Here is a 15,203-nt window from a genome sequence, read left to right as displayed (position 1 = left end):
GGGTTAACAGCAGAGAGAGTGCCGAGAAGCAGAGGGTAAGGGGTCCCCAGAAGAGGAGGAAGACGGACCATGGGCGTGGACTAGGATGATTACTGCAAGAGAAATGCCAAACGCACATTAAATTAGCTTTCTACTTTAAAGACTGAAATACACAGAGATACAGACGAATAAAAGCATCACATGAAATCATCACTGTCATTTACTGAAAACTAAGTACAGTGCTTATCTGTATGTTCCGACCTTAAATTCCTAGTCACTCTCTCAGACGAAAAAATCAAATGAGCAAAACTTGACTCATCCCACTGCAGAGCCACCCTCCCCTCCGTTTCAAAGGAAGCTTTCTCCTTCCTCCCGTGCAAGCCCATCCTCTACCTGTGCCACCATGCGTCCATGTATTCATTCAACAAACACTGCCAGCACCTATGTACCAGGCACTCCACCTAAGCGTCAGGGCTACCAAGGGATATGAGAAGCGGTCCCTCAGCTCAGGCTAGTGGGGGGACGCAGAGAGCTTAGCCATCACAGGGCACAGTGCCGTGAAAGAGGAGGAGATGGGGTTGGTGCCAAATACCCCATCTTGGGTTTTCACCAGCTCCCGCAACAAATTCATCTTTCTCTAGCCCTATGAAGGAGTCGAGGATGTCCCTGGGGGTCCAGTGGTTTAGAATCTGCCTTCCAGTTCAGGGGACACGAGTTCGATCCCTTGTCCGGGAAGATTCCACAGGCCGAGGGGCAACTAACCTGAGCACCACACCTGCTGAAGTATGAGCACCCCAGAGCTCGTGCTCTGCAATGAGAAGCCTGGGCACGGAAACGAGAGCACAGCCTACCAGTCCCAACTAGAGAAAAGACTGCAGCAGCGAAGACCTGGCCCAGCCAAAAATAAATAAACAAAACTGGAAAAGGAACAACCCATTCATTGAAAAAAGAGTTGAGTACCTCTACTTTTAAACTTAAAACAAACAGAAGCTCTACCCTTCTATCTTCTTGCTAGGAACCTTTCACTTGGGAAGCAAAGCCGAACTGTTATCTCTCAGCTGTGGTGACTCACTGACACACAGTTTCAGCCCTACCAGTTCTACCCGGAGCCTCTCTCCACAACTTGAATGGCCCCAACAGACGGGAAATTCTGCTCCAAGCTCAGAAAATGACCCATCGCCTCCCTGGACTAATTACTGCCTGGGCCATCTGCCTTCACGGGCCATCTGCTCTCTTGATGTCCCCAAATATCTCTCACTTCTGGATCCGCGGGTGAGAACCAAGAGTATCCAGCAGCCAGTCCTGACCAACAAACAGCCTTGCTCGCCCATGTGACTTCCCAGCCCCTCTTGAATCAGCACTCGGAACAGTCCCGATTTAGGCAGCTAAATATACGGCGCATTGTGCAGACCGAGCTGCAGATGGGAAGCCACATATGCGAGGCTGCTGCAGCTCACAGTGACTTTCACAAGACCTATTTTTGGAAAAGAAGGGAAAGGGGAGAGACAGGTTTTTAAAAAAGGCACCATCGACAGTAGGGTCTTTTTCCAAGAGGAGGAAGAAGAGGTGCCTTGTTCTCCTCTTTCTTGACATTTGAAGCCCCCATTCCTCTTAGAGAAGTCCTGGGAATGCTTTAAGGAAAGTTAGAAAGCAGAGTTAGATGCCGCAGGGACCAGAAGTCAGGCAGACAGCATCAGAGCCACGGGGCATCAGTGGAACGCAAGCTCCGCCAAACTGCTGTTTAGGGCCCAAGGATCCAGGGCCGGGGTCCCGCAGAGCTGATGAGAGTGACCGCACGGCTCTCTGCTGGGTCCTGCCCTCCAGCCAGACACCTGCCACCCATCATGATGAGGGTGGACACAAAGAAGCTGTGCTCAAGCCTCTTCTAAGAGGCTAGTCATCGCCTTCCTAAGAATGACCCTCATCACCTCTGCAGGCTGGCAGCCTCCTCCAGCCCTGTTATTGAGGCTCAAGACTGCTCAAGACCAAGAACATGACCTACAATGTTATTTTTCTCGTCCTGAGTTTCCAGAAGCAGGACAGAAATGCACGGAGACCACCACCCTGCACTCAGTGTCTGTCCCAAACATCAGATTCGGTCACTTTGAGGAGATCAGATGCTACGTTCTTTTTAAATCATGTCAACATCATTCAGGCGCTGCTATATCCTTTTGCAAAGTATAAGAGCAACAGATTATCAAAGTAGGATGTCCGGAAACACAGCATCACCTATAATTCCACCACTTGCGAATAAGACTATAAATGCTTTGATACAGTATTTTCATCCTTTTAATTTGTATAGTTAGATGTAAACTTTATCAGTACTTTCACAGCTAAAATTACAGTTTTTCCCATCACACAGGCTGTCCCACTCTATCAGTAGTTAATAAATGATATTTGGTTTCTGTACAATAGAATACGTTATGCAAAATGCCGGGCTGGGTGAAGCACAAGCTGGAATCAAGACTGCTGGGTAAAATATCAACGACCTCAGACACGCAGATGATACCACTCTAATAGCAGAAAGCAAAGAGGAATTAAAGAGCCTCTTGATGAAGACAAAAGAGGAGAATGGAACAGTTAGCTTAAAATTCAACATTCAAAAAATGAAGATCTTGGCATCACTTCATGGGAAATAGATGGGGAAACAATGGAAACAGTGACAGACTTTATTTTCTTGGGCTCCAAAATCACTGCAGATGGTGATTGCAGCCATGAAATTAAGAGACACTTGCTCCTTGGAAGCAAAGCTATGACAAACCTAGACAGCATATTAAAAAAGCAGAGACATCACTTTGCCAACAAAGGTTCAGATAGTCAAAGCTGTGGTTTTTCCGGTGGTCATGTATGGATGTGAGAGTTGGACCATAAAGAAAGCTGAGCGCCGAAAAATTGATCCTTTTGAACTGTGGTATTGGAGAAGACTCTTGAGAGTCCCTTGGACTGCAAGGAGATCCAACCAGTCCATCCTAAAGGAAATCAACCCTGAATATTCACTGGAAGGACTGATGCTGAAGCTGAAGCTCCAATACTTTGGCCATCTGAGGTGAAGAGCCGATTCAGTGGAAAAGACTCTAATGCTGGGAAAGACTGAGGGCAAGAGGGGAAGGGGCAACAGAGGATGAGATGCTTGGATGGCATCACAAGCTCTGGGAGACAGTGAAGGACAGGGACGCCTGGTGTGCTGCAGTGCATGGGGCTGCAAAGGGTTGGACCCAACTCGGTGACTCAACAACAACAACGTGATTACCAGTCTCCTACTCAGGCGTTTGGGTTGTTTCTATGTTTTTCACTCCTACAAGCATTTCTACAGCGAACTTTCTTCATGTCAACATTGACAGGCATTTTCAGAACAAGTTTTCAGAAATGAAAACACTGGGAAAAGGTATGAACATTTTAGCGGCTCTTGTCCCAAACTGCCTTACAGAATGGCTGCATCGATTTATATTCACATTACTCAGTATAAATGCTCATTTCACCTCACCACTGTCATGGACTGCCATTTTTATTATGGCAATTTAATATTCAATTTTTTAATTTATCTACTGCTCACTTTTGCATGTGATTTTCAGGCATCCATGTCTCTTCTTTATGATCTGTTTGTATCTTTTGCCCATTTATCTTTCATAATATTTGTCTGGACTTAAACGTTTAAGCAAGAACTGCTATCAGGCTCATTGTACCTTGAGCCATATAAAGTAGGGTCTGTTTAGATCTCACTCTGAGCATTTGATGTATGCCTCTCTGTTATTCACCAGTCTGCAAAGGATATGACTGATTCTGAATAAATTCGGCACACAACTGAAGGGTATGAGACAAACTTTTATAGCCACACACTTTATGTGAGGCCACACAGTCTGCTATTTTTCATGAATTCCAGTGCCGTTGAGTTTGTGGGTAGAGGTTACTGAGATGAATGATTTCATTAAACATGGAGAGAAAGTCAAGCATACTCCATACTATTAATAAACTCTACATATTCAAAAGTTGAGGATGTTCAACCATGAACTTGAAAATGAATAAAGAATTCAAACTATGGCCTTTTGGGAACATTGGCAACTAGTGAGAATCTCTTAGGAAATGGCTGGAAATTCATAGGATTTCAGTAACAAAATATTACCTACACGAAAACTGTGGGGGCTCCTTCCAGAGAAGCCCACAGCCCTCATCCTAAGGCCCACCAGCACAGTGATGCACAGTAGACATTCAATAAATGTCTGTTGAATAAACCCTTACCCGTGGGTGCCAAAAAAGGTCCGTCTAGTCAAAGCTATGGTTTTTCCAGCAGTCATGAACGAATGTGAGAGTTGGACCATAAAGAAGGCTGAACGCCAAAGAACTGATGCTTTTGAGCCATGGGACTCTCGAGAGTCCCTTAGACTGTAAGGAGATCAAACCAGTCCATCCTAAAGGAAATCAGTCCTGAATGTTCATTGGAAGGACTGATGCTGAAGCTGAAACTCCAATACTTTGGCCACCTGATGTGAGGAACCAACTCATTAGAAAAGATCCTGATGCTGGGAAAGATTGAAGGTGGGAGGAGAAAGGGACAACAGAGGATGAGATGGTTGGATGGCATCACCGACTCGATGGACACAAGCTTGAGCAAGCTCCGGGAGGTGGTGAAGGACAGGGAAGCCTGGCGTACTGCAGTCCATGGGGTTGCAGAGTCAGACACGACTGAGCAACTGAACAACAAAGGGTGCCGAGCCCTCCTGACCCGATTCGGATCGCGTCTCCCGCCTCGTCCCTGTGTCCAGCTGATTCCTGCACCCCCTCCCTGTCGGGCCCCTGACTGCACCACCTGCTCTGCATGCCCACCCTGCCATATGCTGCCGAGCCTCTGCGGGTCCTGACACCTGCTGCACTGGGTTTTGCCCTCAAAGCTTCTGTCCCTTCAGCAGCAGCGGGAGGCCAGCTATGTTGTGGCCTCACATCTGGCCCGCCCTGCAGCCAAGCTCCTAGCCCTCTGCCAATGGTCACCAACCAGCGATGGCACGCCGGCTTTTGGTTCTTATGCTTGAATGCTTGGCCTCGGGCTAATCACAGTGTGTTTGGAAGATGATTTCCAAACTGGAAACTCGTTAAGGCAGTCAGTTGACTACGGTCAGAAACATGTAAACAAGGATTCTTCGTATTTCTGTCTGTTGAATTAATCTTAGAGTAAAAGTAAGATATGGGTCTTCATTCTTCTAGCCTCTGCCCACTTCCCCATCCAGTCCCTGCCCGTATTGGTGTCTCATATAAGAAAGACATGGTTTAGCACTTACATAAAGGGGAAAGAGGTCTGACATCAATAAATACCACTGCTGCCTAAAATCCCTTTTGAAAAAGCATGATGTTAAGTATGTTCCTGGCAGCTTGTTCATTACACACTCTGGAGAAATGCCTGTGGAAAAGCCCAGGGGACTTCCTGATGGTCCACTGCACCCCATCCTCCGTACTTCCACACAGGGCCAAGGGTTCGATCCCTGGTTGGGGAACTAAGAAACTGCTGCCTCTCAGGATGGTCAAAAGAAAAAAAAAAAGCCCAGGACTCTATTGCTGTTGTCCAGTCACTAAGCTTTTGGTTGGACCCCAAAGCTACCACCTCCCAACGTTCTGAGCCCTACCCCGCCCTCCTGTTCCACGGCTGCAGCCTTGGTGCAGGAGTCTGTGCCACCTCAACTATTTTTAAAGCTTTTTCATTAACCTCCCAGCCTTTGCATTTTTTTTTTTTGAGGACAGAGATTATATTTATTTTTAAGTAGCTTTACTGAGATGTAATTCACATACCAAACAATTCACTGTTTCAACTGTACAAGTCATCTTTTTTTTTTTTTTTTTTTTACTATATTCACAGAGTTTTGCAACCACTCCCACCATCTAATTTTGGAGCTTTTCATCGCCCTAAAAGGAAACCCTGTAGCTGTATTAGCAGTCACTCCTCACCCCTCTCCCCACCCACCCACCTGAGGTCCTAGGCAAGTGGCAATCTAGTTCCCGTCGCTACAGACTTGCCTCTTCTGGACATTTCATGTAAGTGGATTACACAACATGCGGTCTTCTGTATGTGGATTCTCTTCGCTCGGCACCATGTTTTCAAGGGACATACGCTTTGCAGAGTACATCAGTCCTTTGTTTCTTTCTGCGGCAAATAATTTTGCAAGGAAGTCACATTGCGTGTATCAGTCCGTCCACAGGTGGACATCAGGGTTGTTCCCGCCATCCGGCTGTCATGAATATCTGTGTCCAAGTTTTTGTGTGAACGTACATTCTCCTTTCTCTAGAGTCATACCTTGAAGCAGAACCACTGGGTCATGCAGTAACTATGTTTCCTACATCGAGGAACTGCCAAACTATTTCCCAAACTCTCAGCCCTCTCGAATATCCCCTCTGTCCTGCTATCATAGTGACCAGGCTAGCCACAATTAAAAATGGTCAATAATGGCACACGCCCTGCACGGTAAACTAGAAACCCTAAAATGCACATAAACCTGTGATGATCTTGGTACTAATTCTTCAGGGTCACCATCTTGCCACACCTCCTCCCACCCAGAGCTAGATCCTCTTACTGAATACTCCAGCATCCTGCCTGAAGCTCCCCGAACATCCCAGGCTTTCACACGGCTCCAGGTTCTGCCTTCGTCACTCCTGCTGTGCAGAGCACCCCCAGCCTGCACCTTCTCCGTGAAGACCTTGCTGACCCTGCCGCGGGACGGGCCAATCTCTCCCCGCTGGACCCCTTAAGGTGTGACTCTGCTGCCATCACCTGCGAGGGGCAGGGGTCGTGTGTGGCACTCTGCCCCCAGCATGGGTGATGCTGGCACATGGGCCTCCCAATGAATAAACAGACTGAACATCCAAGCCTTCAAAACCCTCAGAGCTTCACTCTCCCATTACCCATCTAGCCCTCCATTTAAGAAGCTATGACACTTTGTGGGACTTCCCTGGTGGTCCAGGGGTTAAGAATCTGCCTTCTAATGCAGAGGACTCCGGTTTGATCCCTGGTCAGGGAACTAAGATCCCACACGCCACGGAGCAACTCAGCCCACACGCCACAACTGAAGAGGCCGCGTGCTGCAATGAAAGACTGTGCATGACGCCATGAAGAGCTGGTGCGCCGCAAACAAGGCTCAACGCAGCCAAAGAGGTGCATTAAACAAACATTCAAAAGGAAGCGCCGACACTCCCAGCCACACCTAACCCACCACCTCCGCCTGGAATCTCACTCTGTCCTCTACCATCAGTGTCCTCCCCACAAACACCCACCTACAACTGAAGTCACCTCTCCAGACTGTGTTATCCAGACCAACTGATAAGCCAATGGAACCTCCAAGGATGGAGAAAGTCTATGCCTTCCCTTCATCTACGCCCACAGCAAAGATGGGGCTGAGGGCAGAAGGAGAGCCAGGCAGGACGCAGGCCAGCGTTTCCACGATGGAGCCACTCCCCTTGGGGTCCATCCCTCCTGCACCTCAGCTCCTTCAAGGAGGGTACAGCCACCAGGGCCAAGGTTCAGCTCCCCAGCAGCCCACCTCCCTGTGGACCCCTGCCCACCTCTGATCAGCAGCCCCAGTGGAAGCAGACAGATACGGACGAGAGATGCTTTACAGACACTGGGGACTGCTGATACTCTAAGCAAAGCATAAGAGGTAATGTCACCACTGCCCCCCAAAAGCTCCCATTGCTGAGTGAATTGGATAGAGCCTGACTAGTGATGCAGGAAACTCTAGCTGCTGCTGACAGAGGCATTTACAATGTAAAGGAACCTGGGGGTGGCGGGGGTGGCGGGGGGGGGGGTGGGCAGTGCTCTCTACAAAAGGGCTGTGTTCAGGGTTGTACGTGCAGGGACTTCCCTGGTGGTACGGTGGGTAAGACTCCGCCTACCAATGCAGGGGACACAGGTTCGATCCCTAGTCCAGGAAGATCCCACCTGCCACAGGGCAACTAAGCCCATGAACCACAAAGCCTGAACCAGCCCTCTGGAGCCCATACTCCACAGTAAGAGAAGCCCCTGCAAGGAGAAACCCGCACACTGCAAGCTCTCCATGCTGTCCTGCCTGCAGCCACCTCCCCGAACCATCTGCTCTTCTCCCCCCATACCCCGCCCACCGCACAGAATCGCTGCTCTTCCTAATTTCTGCATCAAGACCCCCAGAGGCCCCCCAAATGCCCAGAAATGCACCTGAACACCTATCTTACCTTTCCTCCCCAAGTCACAAAAAGGCACGCCAAGTATGGTGGTTTCAAGCACCCAGCCCTCCAGACACCCGGCCCTGGGACTGGGCTTGACTTGTCTAGCAAAGCTTAGCATCGTGGTCCTCAGGGCATCCCTGGAGGTTAAGCTGAGGCATCAACAAAGGATGTAGAACACTCAGGATCCTCACTCCGCCTCAGCCTCCTGCGAACCACCCCCTCCCCAGTCGTGGCTGCAGAGCACAGGAGGTCACTGTGCAGTGGCCACTAAGGTTTTGGAGCCACTTCCACATCCCCTTGTTTTAAAACGGGTCTCAGGGCACCATCAAAAGCTTCCCTTTCTCGTGACTCTTCGCTCGTTTCCATCTCATCCTAAAATCAAGTCTTTCGGCATTTGACCCACTCTTGCTTCCACTAACCCTAGAAAAGCTGGAGCGAGTGAGCTGCCCAGGCTGGTTCAGAACCACCTCATGGAGATGGCAGACACAGCGCATCAAACAGGACTAACATTATCCAGTGTTTAGATGGTTACAATAATTCTGGAGGCTACATTGTTTTCCTAAAAGAAATCAACCCTGAATATTCATTGGCAGGACTGATGCTGAAGCTCCAATACTCTGGCTGCTCAATGAGAAGATCTGACTCACTAGAAGAGACCCTGATGCTGGGAAAGATTGAAGGCAGGAGGAGAAGGGGATGACAGAGGATGAGATGGTGGGATGGTATCACCGACTCGATGGACATGAGTTTGAGCAAGCTCCAGGAGATGGTGAAGGACAGGGAAGTCTGGCTGCAGTCCCTGGGGTTGCAACAAGTTGGACACAACTGAGCGACTGGACAACAAATTGTTTTATGGCTGCAGGTCCCAGAGCTCCATTTAAAAAACGCCATTGAAGCCAAAAGTCGTGCCACTCAGACCTGAACAGGAGGCGCTAAGGCATAAAGGGCAGTGTTCTGTTCACTTGAGATATAGTTCAGTTTCTGAACACACAGGATCTGATCATGTTTTTCTCCTTTATCTTCTTTGCCCAGATGGTTGTACCAAAGATTCATGCTATTATGTGAGAATCCAATGCAAAAATCAGTGCCAGAAGAAACATCTGGAAATAGGGGTCAACATCGCTTCCTGTGTGTTTTAGAGATAGATAATGATTCAGTCAGTGTGGATAACAAATTAGACAGTCATCAGCAGGCGCTCCCCCTCCACAGGTTTCACAGAACTGCAGGAAGTGGTCACCGTCAGAGAAGACTGTCCAAATCCCCCCTTTCCAGAGAGCAAGATCCGCAGGGCTGGGGCACCCCTCAGGAACGGGTCCCTCAGCAAAGCCGAGGAACAAAGCTGAAGCTGCGCTTCATATTTTGCAGGAGGCCAGGCCGGGTGGGCCTTGGGGGACATGAAAGTCGGCCTCTGACTGAAGGACAAGGAGACCCAGCTGCTGGGAGGTTCGGGGTCTGGACCAAGGTTGCCCAGCCCCCTGCCCTGGCATCATGCCTCCTGCCCCAGGGCTGGCTTTTCAGTCAACACAACCATTATCATCCGGAAGCATTCTCAGACTTTCATTATTCCTCATCTGAACACAAAGAACCCCCAGCCTTATCACAGGAGCTCAGGGTTCAGCCAACCCGTGACCCTCGTGTGGAGCCCTACAAGTGTGTTGGAGCCCAGGTCTGCTCGGAGACTCCCACTCAACTGCCTGCTGACACCCAAACACAAAAGGGTCCAAGGTTAGGCTTACAAACCCAAACACGTTATCGTAAAGACAGACTTTATCCTCACAAGGTTCTGTCGCTTGTTGTAATTACCATGGAAAGTGGAAGTGTGAAAGTGTTAGTCGCTCAGTCTGATGCTTTGTGACCCCATGGACTGTAGCCTGCCAAGCTCCTCCGTCCACGGAATTCTCCAGGCAAGACTACTAGAGTGGGGTGCCATTCCCTTCTCCAGGGGATCGCTCTGACTCGAGGATTGAACCCGGGTGTCCCCCACTGTGGGCAGGTTCTTCAGCATCTGAGCCACCAGGGGAGTTGCAAACTTCCAGTTTACAAACCTGAACACGTTATTGCGAAGACGGACTTCATCCTACACGGTTCTGTCACTATAGAAAAAAGATTTCAAGTCAGACCCTTTCTCTTCCCTTCTTTCTCCCCCACTAGGTGTAGATCAAAGAATCATGAACCAGGACTGCAAAGACCTTCACATAACTCAGTCCAGCCACCTCTCTGATGACAGAATCATCAGTTACAACCTCCCAGCTATCCAGCTGATGGCAGAACCCTTGTAGAGACGGAAACCCCACTTTGTTCAGAAATGTCTCTGCCTGACAGTTACTCCTTGCACCAGATTTAACTCTGCCTTCCTGCAGTTCCTGGCCAGTGGAGTCTTTTGTTGACACTCCATTTACTGAGAAAGTTAAAACCTGCCTTCATAGTCTTTTGTGATAAGAATGAAAAAGTGGTATCAACTAGGTGTACGACAGTCAAATAGGTGTAAACACATTTAAAGTGTTTGTGTCCATTTACTCATCGTACGAAATAGCTGAGCAGACTTTCCCCAAGTTTGGAAGGTGTGTGCAGACCGACCTGCCTTCACACACAGGGTGTTACCCACACAGGGCAGCGTGACAAGTGGTCTCTGAGAGGAAGTCAGCCATGCCATGTCAGCTCAGGGACAAGAGGTCCAGGTCTCTCCTGACGGAGAACCACAGGCCTTATACTTCAGATACTGTGCACAGAAAAGCAGAGATTTCAAACACGAATGCAGATTAAAGCCACAAGGGTGAACATGCCCAAGTGCAGGCGCGGACCTGTAATCAAGTTCTTCTGAAACGGTTTTGTGCGAGGGGCAACCAGGAGTTCCTTTTAAAGGATGTTTAATGATTTTCCCTGGCAGTCGGCTAGGCAAATAATAGTTGTTGAAATGTTTCATAAGCTCTTGAGCTCTCTAAAAATGAGAGGCTACAGCCTCACAATATTTTAAACACTTACCGAGTGCTCACCCTGTGTTTACTAGCTTCCCAGTGTGCTGAGCATTTTAATACCTCAGAATAAGTAAGTCAAAAAAATCCTAACACCTGTGGATGAAAAATGGACACTTGTCATCTGCCTCTACAAGGATGAAGTCAGTGGCCACTGTAGTCACTGACCTTCAACTTACCCTGAAACAAGTTTGAGGTTGAGAGCAAAAATGAGATACTCAATTCTCTGGGAAAAACTGGAGGAACAGATCTCAGATAGATACTTCAGGAGAAGATTTTATGAGCCCTATTTCCTATATCTTATACGTGGAAAAGTACCAAAATCATGAACAATGACATCTGCTCCTCGTGACCAGCAGCAACCTTCTGCCAAAATGCGTTGTTTCATGGACCCCCTTCACCAAAATCACATATAGCCTGACCTCCACCCCACTTCTTGGGGGGTGTATCCTCAGAGATGTCTGAGATGCTGGCTGCCTGGCTAAAGTCCTCATTTTGCACCCAAATAAAACTTAATTCACAATTCTCAGGTTATGCTTTTTTTTTTTTTCAGTTGACACATCAGAAGCTTGATCTTGTGTAAGATTTCTTTACCAAGCTCCAGGTATATGAAAAGAGATAATATATCAAAACTGCATTAACTTATGGTTCACCTGTAAAAGGAAAACCGGTAAGACTGGAAGGCATCCAAAGAGAACAGCATGAGGAGCAGAGGGAGGGTTCTGATACGACTAAGGGCAGTCTGTCCTGCCTGCAGGTGGACGAGATGGTCATTACAGAACCCAGTAGGGAGCACGGTGAGTGGACAAGCCACGTGTCTGGGAAGCAGGTCCTATTCAGAAACAGGAGAAAAAGCTGGGCATCCTCAAAGGCAGCTCCTCTCCCAAATTATCAGCTGATTTTTGAATCGATAACAATGGAAAAGTCGGTAAGAAGAGCCTGCAAGAAACTTCCAAGATGCGGCTGCTTTCTTCTAAAACTGGCACAAACGCAAGTTAATAAATACAAGGTTGCTCTGCATCCATGAAGAAAGAGCCACTCACTCTCTCAGCTTCCAGGTGCTCTAACTGCACAGTGTGACCCAGTGGTTAAGGACCTGGATGCTGGCATCAGAATTCTGGGTTCACATCCCACTGTCACTTGGTAAGGGAGCAATTTTAGGTGATTTACTTAATCTGAGCCTCCATCCCCTCAGCCCCCTCAAAGGGGTCCCTGTAAGTGTAAACTTGCTAAAACAGAGCTGCTGCTGCTGCTGCTGCTGCTAAGTCGCTTCAGTCGTGTCCGACTCTGTGCAACCCCAGAGACGGCAGCCCATCAGGCTCCCCCATCCCTGGGATTCTCCAGGCAAGAGTACTGGAGTGGGTTGCCATTTCCCTCTCCAAAACAGAGCTAGACCACCCTAAGTGCTACAGGCACACTTGGTTATTACTGTTCTGTCTGTGACCTGATGAAAGGGCCCTGTCTCCAGAAGTGCCTGTAAGAAGTCATAAAACGAAAACTGCCTGTCACACTCAAAACTGCTCTTGGCTAAGCTGCCATAAAACCAGTCTAAGATGGTACAAACTGGTCTAAACTGGTCTACGCTGGTCTCAGCCAGTTCAAAAGGGTCTAAACCATTTCCACCTGTTCTCAAATGGTTCAAACCGGCCTCATCCAGGTCAAACCAGTCTGAGGCTTTTTATACTGGTCTAAGCAAGTCTCAGCCAGTTCAAACAGGTCTAAACCAGCCTCAGAGGCTTTTTAAACTGGTCTACACAAGTCTCAGCCAGCTCAAACAGGTCTAAACCAGTGTCAGAGGCTTTTTAAATTGGTCTAAACAAGAAGATCCAACCAGTCCATTCTGAAGGAGATCAGCCCTGGGATTTCTTTGGAGGGAATGATGCTAAAGCTGAAACTCCAGTACTTTGGCCACCTCATGCGAAGAGTTGACTCATTGGAAAAGGCTTTGATGCTGGGAGGGATTGGGGGCAGGAGGAGAAGGGGACAATAGAGGATGAGATGGCTGGATGGCATCATCGACTCAATGGACGTGAGTCTGAGTGAACTCCGGGAGTTGGTGATGGACAGGGAGGCCTGGCATGCTGTGATTCATGGGGTCGCAAGGAGTCGGACACGACTGAGCGACTGGACTGAACTGAAACAAGTCTTAGCCAGTTCAAACCAGTCTGAACTGGTCTAAATCGGTCTGGGCCTGGGCTCATGGCGGATTTGTGCTTGCTTCAGTCAAGGTACTGTCAGCCTGTTCCTGGGATGCTGCCTGGTCAGCTTCCCCTCAGCTTCCTCTGTTCCCTCCTTGACTCTGCACCTTCCCTGGCCACGCTGAGTCGTCTTACAGGTCACAGCCACCGCGGTCCCTCATCCTTAAAGCGGCTCACACAGAGCCGTCGTCGCATCCCCAAAGCCACCGCAGACCTCCGCAGCCCGGCCCTGCCTGGACCGGGGCCCGCGCCCCTCCCACCACTTCCCACCCCCGTGGCGAGCCGGCCAACCTTCGATGAAGTCCGAGGCCGTGTAGGGCCGCTGGTCGGGGCTGCTCTCCGCGGGGCTGTTCAGAGCCTCCACGGCCGACTGGATGGCCTCCACCAGCTCGTCCCGCTTGTCCTTGCGCACGGGCTTCTCCTCGGGGTGCCGGGTCAGGCCAGTCTCCAGCTGGTATACCTTGTGCAGCGTGAAGCTGTCGAAGGGCACGGCGGCATACTCGGTGGCCTGCTTGACGCCGGCGTGCACCTCCGCCCTGTCCACCTGCGAGCGCAGGAAGGCCAGCAGGTCGGCCTGGGCCCTGCCCGGGGCGCCCGCGGGCTCCCCCGCCAGCTGCTGCGCAGCCCTCAGCTGCTCGCTCCGCTCCTGCAGCTCATCCTGCAGCTGCGCGATCTGCCTCTTGAGGCTCCCGACGTGGTCGCGGTGACGCTCCTCCCAGCTGAGCACCGCCGCCTGGGAGCCGGCCCTGCCCGTGGGGCCGTTGGCCCTGGGCAGCCCCAGGCGCTCGTCGTCGCCCCTCGGCGTGCAGGCCAGCATGTAGAGGACGGACGCCGCGCAGCAGAGGAGGACGAGCAAGACCACCACTCGGGAGGCCCAGGCGAGCAGCCCCCGGCGCAGCATCCTGGCTCAGGAGTCGGCCATGCAGCCCCGGCCAGCAGGGGCGTCCCCAGACTACACCTCCGGGAGCACGCGTCCGAGGGCCCCAGAGCCGCTCTCATCCATTCCTGTCTACACCGCCACGCCTTGTTCCTGGGAGGTCACCACCACGCGCAGCACTTTCCTGACTTCCGAAGGACGAACTTGCGGGCAGAGGCAACAAGTCGGGGAAACCATCCAAGTCGTCAGGCTCATTCCCATCGTAACCTTCCAGAGGGGATCTGGGGAGAGACAGAGGGCAATAAATAACACTCATTCAAGACTGTAACCTCCTTGTGTTCACCATGACGGTCAGTAATCAATATGCAGTGGGGTTTATGGAAAATACTGGAAACACAGCGCAGTTCAGTGATTAGACTGCTACACTCTCACTGCCCTAGAGCCAGGCTCAGTCCCTGTGCAGGAAACGAAGATCTGCAAGTCATGCAATCTGCCAAAAAGAAAAAAGATGCTTACAACAGGTGATTAAATATTGTCTGGTGTTTCTGAATCAGCATGCAGAAACCCATTTGCAGAGGAGTGCACACAAAATACAGAGCATGAAGGGAAAAAAAAAAAGGAAGAAAAGACGGCAAAAATGTGAGCTGTCTCTTACTAGAGTAGGATTAATGGTGAGTTGTCTTTATCGTGTAAATTGTCCACAATGGCACATATTATTTTCGTGGTTAAAAGGGAAAAAGCAAAACTTAAATGACAATGGGATTGCAGACAGGGCCTGCCCAAGCCCTGCCGGATGCAAGCAGTGAGCATCCCTGATCTTGAGGGCACCCACCCAGGGCAGAGCTTCATGCCGGCTCAGGGTGGTCCTCACACCTTCTGCTGAGCAGCGCAGAAGCACCTGGAGGCCCAAATATGCCAATGCTAAGTTCGGGTGGTCACATGCAGAAAGAGCAGACAGTTCTTCCCGGGCGATGGGTGATGAGTTTACAGAGAAAGGGA

At 49.9% G+C, this 15,203-nt stretch overlaps 1 protein-coding gene across 26 annotated transcripts in view; it reads right to left on the bottom strand.

Annotated features, from left to right (window-relative positions):
- The window catches only part of CSGALNACT1 (chondroitin sulfate N-acetylgalactosaminyltransferase 1), a 340,608-nt gene that overhangs the window by 71,126 nt on the left and 254,279 nt on the right, over positions 1-15,203 (bottom strand). For all 26 annotated transcript variants that reach the window (XM_069572748.1, XM_069572763.1, XM_069572746.1 and 23 more), the window contains one exon: positions 13,619-14,485. In XM_069572748.1, coding sequence (XP_069428849.1) covers positions 13,619-14,228 — 610 coding nt within the window. In that variant the 5' untranslated portion in view covers positions 14,229-14,485. The remainder of the gene's footprint in view (positions 1-13,618; positions 14,486-15,203) is intronic.

This window comes from Ovis canadensis, chromosome 26 (genome assembly GCF_042477335.2).
Source record: "Ovis canadensis isolate MfBH-ARS-UI-01 breed Bighorn chromosome 26, ARS-UI_OviCan_v2, whole genome shotgun sequence".
In the NCBI taxonomy this organism is placed as follows: domain Eukaryota; kingdom Metazoa; phylum Chordata; class Mammalia; order Artiodactyla; family Bovidae; genus Ovis; species Ovis canadensis.
Note: the sequence above shows the minus strand (reverse complement) of the source record. Positions and strands in the feature narration are given on the sequence as shown.